General features: G+C 42.3%; 1 protein-coding gene across 1 annotated transcript; it reads right to left on the bottom strand.

The window, feature by feature from the left end:
* Positions 1-3,094: 3,094 nt before the first annotated feature.
* Positions 3,095-7,755, bottom strand: LOC137785796 (uncharacterized). The gene is made up of 21 exons (XM_068577300.1): positions 7,736-7,755; positions 7,581-7,657; positions 7,409-7,504; positions 7,207-7,331; positions 6,942-7,085; positions 6,793-6,867; positions 6,503-6,667; positions 6,329-6,425; positions 6,027-6,244; positions 5,787-5,943; positions 5,492-5,700; positions 5,289-5,406; positions 4,777-4,973; positions 4,595-4,709; positions 4,347-4,516; positions 4,180-4,271; positions 3,965-4,095; positions 3,681-3,870; positions 3,453-3,594; positions 3,242-3,368; positions 3,095-3,165 (listed from the first exon to the last, which is right to left on the bottom strand). Exons 1-21 carry the CDS (start codon positions 7,753-7,755, stop codon positions 3,095-3,097), a joined length of 2,736 nt encoding a protein of 911 aa, XP_068433401.1.
* Between the last annotated feature and the right edge of the window lie 1,363 nt (positions 7,756-9,118).

Raw genomic sequence — 9,118 nt, 5'->3', positions numbered from 1 at the left:
GAAATAACCACTGTCTGCCTAACACTTAGTTCCACATGTGTTGGAACAACAATCGTGTCTAGTTTAATTTCTGTAGTCCCACAGATAGTCGACTTTTTTTTTTTTTTTTTTGTCATGAGTTTTAAAGAATTAAAATTTGAGTTTCAACTCGTGCAATCTATTGCGCCGCATGGCAGAAAAAAATGCTTTTTCTCAACCTAGCGTGTTTGTGCCTTGACTTTGCATTTTAATCAGGTTGCGGGTCAAATTTGCGCAATAGAAAAGTCTTGCTTCCTCACTTAAACTGTTCTGTGCTGCCATATTGGCAGCCAACCCAAAACTATATTTCTGCTCTGATGCGACAGAGCAGGCTTCCAGGAAGTGTTTTTATGCTCATCGGTTTTATTGAACACGACAGCTGATTGGCCTGATCACTGTTAGTTGTCACTCTGGTGTCGCACTATCACAGATTAAACTCAAGTTGCATATTTGATTCTAATTCACCATCTATTTCAAATGTTCTTTAGTGGGAACGAAATGACCATGAACAACTTTAATTTAGAAAAATGTTTCTTCTTGATCTGTTAGGTTCCTCTAACTTGTGCAATGAACATAAAAGTCACAGAGCTGAAGAGGAATCTTTGTACATTTCTATTCAGTTGCATGAGGCTGATTATTCTTGAATGTCGGATTTGAGTTTTATAATTTAACTTGAAACACTGAGCATAATACATGGACGGACATTCTACATAATGGTACCACACAGTAATACCTCATGGTGCGTTCACAAAAAGTACGTCGAAGTGTGTTCACACCAAAAGCAGTAAGACTAAACACGGTGCCAGAAAGGGGGCGTGGCCTATCACCGCCAGTTTTCTCCTTGAAAAGAGCAATCATTTCCATTATAGACTATAGTTGAAAAAAACACTAGATCTACTTTGTACTTGTCGAAGTCACAAAAACATGTTAACATAAACTCCATGGTGTCTGGGTTCCTAATATCCGTAGTCCCACAAGAGCCTGAATGAAGCCGCTATCAGCTTCTTCCGGGTGACCGGCAGCAGTTTGATTCAGCACCGGCAGGACGGCGGTGACAAGCGGACTATCAAAGCTGATTGGCTGACGCAACTACGACTCACGCGTTTTTGCAGCCGGAGTTGGGAAATTTCAACTCGTCGACCAGAGTTCGCCCCGCGGCCGACGGGCTGTTCGTGCTGCTTCTACGTGTCTGACGCGCTGCCTGCTGGAAAATACGTCTGCGCAGCTTCGACGCGGCTGTGCATTGACTTTACATGAAATCTTGACGGGCGTCGAAATCTTGATGCGTTTAGTGTGAACACAGCATCACAGTAGTGATTGCGATATGACGGATCCTGAAGCTTTAAAGCTTTCCATACAATTGGTTTGCTCATGGGCTGAAACTTCATGAGGCTTCATTTGCTCTGCTGCGCACCAAGTGGACTACACATGTAAAACAGACTCATAACATGTGTGAAGCTTTGAATTTAATGAACGCATGATGTCTGTGATGCTAATACATAATTTATGAACTTTTCAATATTGTTTGTATTTATAATATAATGGCGGGGTCAAAAGGGAAAGTGGAACTAATTGGGTATAGGGTTGTGATGTGACTGGCTCAGTGGTTAGCAGACCCTTTAATAAGAGTATCGATGGTTTGAGCCTGGGCTCTGCAAGCCCATGTTCTGTCCTTGAGCAAGACACTTAAACCTGAATTGCTCCCTGTTGCTGTGTCTATGGTGTATATAGCATAAATGTAAGTCCACTGAGTTTCGCTGCACAAACCGTTTTCTGAATCAGTCATGTGGTACGGCCGGCTCGCGAGGCTTCGAACGTCACCACATACGTCAACGCAACCCTTAATACGCACGTCACTAAAATCTACCTGGATTACTCAACATGCGCGTCGAAGCCTCAACACGAAAGGACACATCACTACCTCACAATACTACTAGTGACTATCTGTGCGTTTATAAATGATAAATGAGTGCAGCTATGTGAGCCATCTCATATCAGTGTCTGCAATGAGCCGCTTTCCTCTCCACATCCATTCACGCTCAATGTTGAGCTTAGATCTATATTCTGATGAGACGCAACAGCAGAAAAGCTGACGTCAGAGATCGCAAAGATTGGCTTTTGGCAAAATGCCACGAGCAACACCATTAATGGCGCACACTAAACATTTAAAATCAGCATTGCCTCATGCGCCCCACCTGTAATACCACCCCAGTTTGATGAATACTGACGTGAAGAAAATTGTTAATTTTAATGACGACAAAGTGTGCAGGCTTTGTAACTGCAGTTTATTTTTCGAGCTTTCGGAAGAATATTTCCAAGTCAGAAACGTCTAGCCCATCAGGCTGCTGCAGCCTGTTGCGAATGTCTGTCTCTACCTGCAAACATTAACTGTTAGGCTTTAAAAGTGATAGCCTAAAATAAGGATGGCTTAAAGCATTAAATCCCATTGTGAAAAACATGCAACATTTTTCGCCGCTCCCTTCATAAAACCATCCTTTTAGAAAGACTTCATTGAAAGGCTAAACACATTTTTCCTTTGTATCTGAGATACTTCTTTACCGCAAGCTAAAACTTGATCATCATTAGCCACAAACTTTTTTTCCTGCAGGTGGTGAAACAATAAACCAAGTGCATCTTTTGACCAGGGCTCTTTTCACCAGTAGGATTCTGTATGTAGTACCTTTGCTGGGTACTTTGAAGTACTAAAGTTAAAACGTCACCATTGGTTGCGATGATGTTATGAAGCCAAACACGAGGGTGTTTAATGTTCCCACGTTTGTAACTTCCACAAGTATAAAGCAGAACTGGTTATTTCTTCCAAAGACTTAGCAGATAGGAGCGCTCTTTTTTTTAAGAGAAGACAGATAAGCCACACCCTCTGTGGCGCCGCGATTAGTCATGCTGCTTTTGGTATGAAGACCCTTTTTTGACACGAGTCGAGAAAAATCTTCACTCGTTTGGTGTGAACACACCATAAGTGATGGTTTAATTGATGTAATAGAATGAACCTTGACGATATTTCAAAGCATCGATACCAATTAAGCAAAGACACTTGCAAAAGTTTAAAGAAATTAGTTTATTCAGAAGTTAACACAATGGGCCCAGATGATATTTGCCTTTGGTTGGTAGAGTTCGTTCCTCTTTGCACTAGAAACACAAGACAAATAGCGATCACCAACTGCAAGTAGATTTAGTTGACGATGTTATTCCAGAAGTCACTTACCCCGTTTTACTCCCTTCATCTCTTGTCTGTAGTTCATCTGGTGTGTAGGTTGCACACACTGGCCTCTGCATGAACCATCTGCTTGGCTGTGCATGTCACAAATCACCGCATCACAGTGGACATAGATCTGTAGACGGACAGAAGGGTTTGTTACAGAGCTACCATGCGATCTGGCCTACATGCGTCATTTGGAGAAAGACTCATATTTTACCTCATCTTTCAGAACTTCCTCATCTTTAGTGAAGGTGAACATATTTATAGAGAAGCGTTTGATGTGGGACGGGACTAAGACCCTGGCGTCTCTCACAACAGGATGGAAAATGGTCACATAGCTGTCATCTGGATTCTCACAGCTAGGGTAAAATGAAATGCTTGGTTAAACCCATACAATTAGTTGTCACAAGTCAAACAAGAAGATATAGGTTATGGTAAACATTACCTGTCCACTATGATATCCCAGCTAGGCAGAGACAGCCTGTCATCATCAAGCGTAGCCCAACAGCTCTCCAAGATGAGCTCCAAATTTGGGTCAGTCGACTCAACCAGCTCCACCTCAAAATACAGAGGCTGCCTCAGATATTTCACAACTGGATAATCTTCTGCTTGGTAGAAGAACTCGTATGATGAATCTGGAGGAGAAGAGTCTCATTAGCAAGAGGCATGGCCCAGACAATGTACAGTCTGGCAAGCTCAAGACAAGGTTTTTAATAATGCCAACTTTACCCTGGGCCAGCCTCATTTGCACCATCAGCTGTCCTGAGCCGATCTCTGCGGTGGGTTCGTAGTTTCTTGGCTTTGAGAGGAAGCCAACAGTCTGAGTCTCATTGACCACATAGTAGCAGGAAATAGTTTGTCTTGGAGAAAAGAAGAATACACTGATGGGGTTGACCTCTCACTACGCATCATTTTAGGATCAAAGATTAGACCAGTCCCTCTACCTGTACCGAGGAGCAACTGGTGATGTGAGGGACGCTCCTTTGTTGTAAGGTGAGGCAATCTCATTTTCATACAGCATGTAGTGGTCAAAGAACTTAATACAAGTAAAGATAGGAGGCATTAGAACATTTAACAAAAAATAATGTGGGGATTTAAGGTGAACACCTACTGTTCTTGTGGTTCCACATGAAGCACCACTGAAAGAGAAATATGCAAAGCGATCATCACTGAAAGCCGGTTTGCATGACTGGTCCTTCAGAGTCAGCTGACTTGGGAGGATATTGGTCACAGAATCCACCTTCACAGCCATAGCGGTCATCGTTCCATTGGGGTAGCACGCTGAGGGTGGAGGTGGTAAGGGTGAAGACAGTGTCCTACAATCCCCATCAGCAGAAACCCTACATGTTCAAGTCTTACCGGTTATGGTTAAGGGGAAGTTGCAGGCCAAGAAGAGATCAGCAAGCACCCAGTCGTTAGTGGTATGCAACAGAGAGAAGTCAACGCGGGCTCTTACTGAATCTGAGGTCATCAGCTGTAAGACAAAGAGGGACGTTATCCAGTGCAGAAGAGCCATGGTGGGATGTTATAGTGAGACATACCTCGAAGGCTGTGTCCTTGGCAGTGTACGGCAGTACGAGGCTGAAGTGTGTGCCGTTTTCTTGGACATTGTAGTCATCCATCCCAGGTGTCAGCTGTTGATGTCCAACCATTGCCTTGAAATTATTGCCTTGACTCCCGTATTTCACACTGATGTGAAAGTGGTTCTGGTCACAGGTGCCAGTGATGGTGGGCAGCTCTAAAAGCAGAGAAGATGCTCAGACAAAAGGTGCACCATTTGACTGCGGATCTTTATCCCTTAAGCTCCAACTGCGGTTGTGTCATATTTAAGGGGAGATACCCAAGGTTTTTGGACAATCATTCAGTCGAATGCAAGACGTTTTAGATGCTCCCTTTACAGCTTTTGATTTCTCCTGAATACACCAAAAGTTTGAATATTCAACAGATTCAGAACTGGCAAACCAAATTTCACGTGGTGATGTTGCATTGTGCCCCGTAGTCGCCAGTTGGTGAAAGGATTATGAGCTAGATCCCATGAAAAGATAAATCTTACCAACATCCTGCAGAGATGCCTCCAACGCAACTAGGTGGGCAAAAGGACTTTCTTCAGGCAGGATGATAAACCCAAAGATCAGTGAGAGGAAGTAGGACGTCACCAAGGGTTCAGGATTCTGCAGATAAACAGGCCATTCATGTTAATTAAACACAGTAAATAAAGGTGGCACCGAGTGACATTCAGCATCCATAAGTTCATACATTCTTCAGGACAATATCTGCATCAAAAGGCACTAAAACAGAGATGCTCTTGGTTCCATTGGAGTAATGATGCTCCTTCACAATAAAGCCTCTGGCATTGCTCTCTTCAACAGTGAGAACTTGGTTGAAGAAGGTGATGTTCCTCAGCACCACATCATGAAGAAAAGGCCCCAAGAGAACGCTAAACACCCGGGACTCTGCAACAGTATCTGAGGGACAGAAAGAGACACGCTATAGATTCAGAGCATTCTCCATGAGCCTGAAGGTTGGTCGGCTACCAGATAATGCAACTTACTTTCTTGGATGTGGGGAGGCTGAAGCATAAGAGGGGTGGTAATGGGGAACAAAACCTTGTATCTGGTATCATCTTGGGTGTCAGTGGTCCTCCACAGTACCTCAAGCATCGGCTCCACAAGGTAAGTGATGTGGTACTGGTAATCAGGGGCATGGCTCTGCAATCATTCATGACCAATTATTTTTTTTTTCCCTTTTAAAACAGTTTGTCTTGCATTTCTAAACTAAAGGACTTCCTAACCTTGAAGTGGCCATCAGGCGAGCCCACTGGGATCTCAATGACTATGTGGAAATCTGTGGTGGACAGCGTGTAGCCCCGTGCAGCCATCTGAGATCGATCAAGCCTCTTCCCGTTGATGCCCATGTGCATTTCTAGAATTTCAATATTGTCATCTACCAGCGGCGTCACACGGCGAGGTACGTGCCAAGAGATTCCATCGTTAATGAAAAGGACGCCACCTGTTAGTGATAAACCAACTGTTGATGCAACAGTGTGACAACGCAAAGTTAACCATGTCCATCCACCAATTGCTCGAGACTTGCCTGTGGGACAAGCAGCTGCCAAGTTGACCACACTCAGACCATGTGGTGCCTTGTAGTAGGCGCTCACCCTGAACACTTCCATGGAGATGCCACCCACCTAAGAGATGTCAGGTTTAATGTCACGCTTTCAAGCATAGTTTAATGCAAAACAATTGAGATGGGTATGTCGCTTACATCCTCCGAATAAGTCTCTGCTGTATTGTACGGGGATCGCATAACCAGACGGGTCGAAGTCACCATGGCCCCATAGCCGGCTTGTTCAGCCTCCTTCAGCACCATTGCCACTGGTTCTGGGGTGTAAAATGTCAACTTCCAGATACCATGTGCTGCCCCAGAGGCCTATAAGGAGGGGGAGAATTAATAATTTCCTCCATTGAATGAGCCAAATGGTGCAGGCTGGAAAAGAAAAAAAAAAAAAAAAAAAAAAAAAAAGTTCACAGCAACAGCAGATTTTCTACACATACATCAGGAATGTTATCGCTCTGTTTAACATCCTGATTCTGTCCCTTAGCGTCAGGAGTAGCAATGTGGTGTGACACCTAAGAACAAGAAATGTTGGATTAATAGTTGGTCAGAGACTTTTTGATAGAACTATCCATGTTAAGTAACCTACTTCCATGTAGTTCCTGTCACAGAGAATCTCTCTGGATGCCCACCGAGTGTAGCTGCACGTCTGAGTCACATCATGGGTAACCACATCCGAGAGACTAGGGCTGTACATTTGGAGCCTCAAGCCAACTTTAAAGGTTTGATCATCCTACAAATTAAATTCATAAAATTATTAGGTGAGTCAATAGAAGTGAAATCAAGAAAACCAATGCAACACATTGGAAGACTGCATCTCACAATGTCAGTCAATAAAATGAGCTCAAACACACTTTGTTGTCCACGTAGCAGCCCAGCAGAGAAGAGTAGATTCTGGTGTTGCCCCACAGGTCAGACTCCATGCTGTATCCACACTGAGCAGCCAAGTTGGGTGTTAACACAATGTGCTGGGTGTCATCTAGGAGAAAGTAAAGACAAACGTGACACCACTCTCCTGAGGAACCAATCAAGCTTATTAGCACCTTGTAGACTCACTTATGGCCTCCACCTCAAGCTCATTCCCCACTGCTAGGGCCTTGTCCAATGACAGCCTCATTAGATTACCCAAACAGTCTGAATGTAAGCCACTGCCTGTTAAAAGAAAAGGCTTGTGAGGAAGAGTACAATTTCTGTAACAAGTGAAGAAATTGTTTGCATTCAGGCTTACTTGACTGTGACTTAAGCTTCATATTTGGCCTTGCTTGACCCAACAGGATTCCTGCAGCCATCAAGTTCCATACCAAACTACAACAAGTAAAACATGATTTAGAGACATCAAGTGTGCAACAAGCAGTTTTCGCAAAATACAGTAAATTAACTTACATGTTTCCAAGCCTCCACATATTGCAGTCTGAGGGCAGCCAAACACAATAACTAGAGGAATCCAATCACCGTCAGAGCTTGGCCCTAACACAACAGACCAACTCTGAAGAGAAGTGACTAACTGCTTTCTGATCTATCGGCAGCTGTTTTATACATCAGTTAATTACAATACACAGGTGAGACCATCGCCAGCTCCCAGGAAGGGTTTTTACCCTCGACACATCCCTTCATTATTTGATTGGACGATTAAATTCCTTGACTCAATCATCACGCAATTCTACTGGAAAAATAAGACTGCAATAATTAAACTGGCAACTCTACAAAAAACAAAAACATGAGGACTTGAAGCATCTCATTTTTTCCGCTACTCACTAGCAAATCAACTTCAATGTATTCCCCTCAACCAATCAAATAACACATGGTTAGATATAGAACAGACAGTTTGGCTGAGAATAGGAAGGTCTAAAATCTGATTATCCTTACAATCAAACGCCATCATTGCTTTAAAACATTAGCAATAGCAGAAACTCTAAACTCTTTCCTGGTGGAAATTCCACAAATATCACAAACACTTTGGCACCTTAACATTTTATTTGACGTTCTAGTAAGTTGATTCAGACTACATATGTTAATTTATGTGACTGTACTGTGTACAAAGATGTTGTAAATGTTAGTGGTTCGCTGTACAAGTGACGCAGCGCCGCCATTTTCAGTAAAGTCTTCGTCATAGACGCCACAGTGACTCTGGGCGCATTGCCAAAGTACAATAACAAAGGGTTTAAACCCCAGGTGACAAGATATGTGTTGAATACACATATTAATGTAATTGATTGTTTTGGTTGGGACAAAAAAAAAATTGCTTGGTGTATAAATGGACCAACATGTAAAGAAGATTGTTTTCACTTGAAATGTGAAATAAAATTAGCTTAAGGAGATGCCGAATACAGAAGCTTAATGTTTGCCTGATTCATTCTTGTTTTCTCAGGCACAACTCTGTCATCAGGCTCTGTCCATCTAAGACATGTAACATTAGCATGGTCATATTCATTTAACATTGAGTTTATTTAAACTTCAGCTATAGCGTTTGCTTTGTTTATTTAATTTGGAATTAATTACCGTTTAATCAATAAAAGGTCAAATTGGAAAATCTTGTTGTGAAATCTAACTTACAATTGTTGTTTGTTTATTCTAATGAGATTCAGTATTAAGCGCAAATACTCTTGACATAACACACCTGATAGATAGATAGATAGATAGATAGATAGATAGAGATTATATATATATATCTATAGATCTATGTATATCTATCGATCAATCGATATCTGTATATATATATAGATATATAGATCTATATGTATAGATATATATCTATATATCTATATA

Source organism: Clinocottus analis, unplaced genomic scaffold, assembly GCF_023055335.1.
Source record: "Clinocottus analis isolate CAN_PGR_092001 unplaced genomic scaffold, fCliAna1.0.p SCAF_15, whole genome shotgun sequence".
NCBI classification, from domain to species: domain Eukaryota; kingdom Metazoa; phylum Chordata; class Actinopteri; order Perciformes; family Cottidae; genus Clinocottus; species Clinocottus analis.
Note: the sequence above shows the minus strand (reverse complement) of the source record. Positions and strands in the feature narration are given on the sequence as shown.

Bases quoted from the DNA above. Each gene is read 5' to 3' on its own strand.
- LOC137785796 (XM_068577300.1), bottom strand. From the start codon at position 7,755: ATGTGGAGGCTTGGAAACAT. The intron at 4,517-4,594 runs GTAAGACTTGAA...CTCCACCCTCAG, and splicing joins CTTCCCCTTAACCATAACCG to CGTGCTACCCCAATGGAACG. The intron at 4,272-4,346 runs GTAGGTGTTCAC...ACTTGTATTAAG, and splicing joins CATGTGGAACCACAAGAACA to TTCTTTGACCACTACATGCT.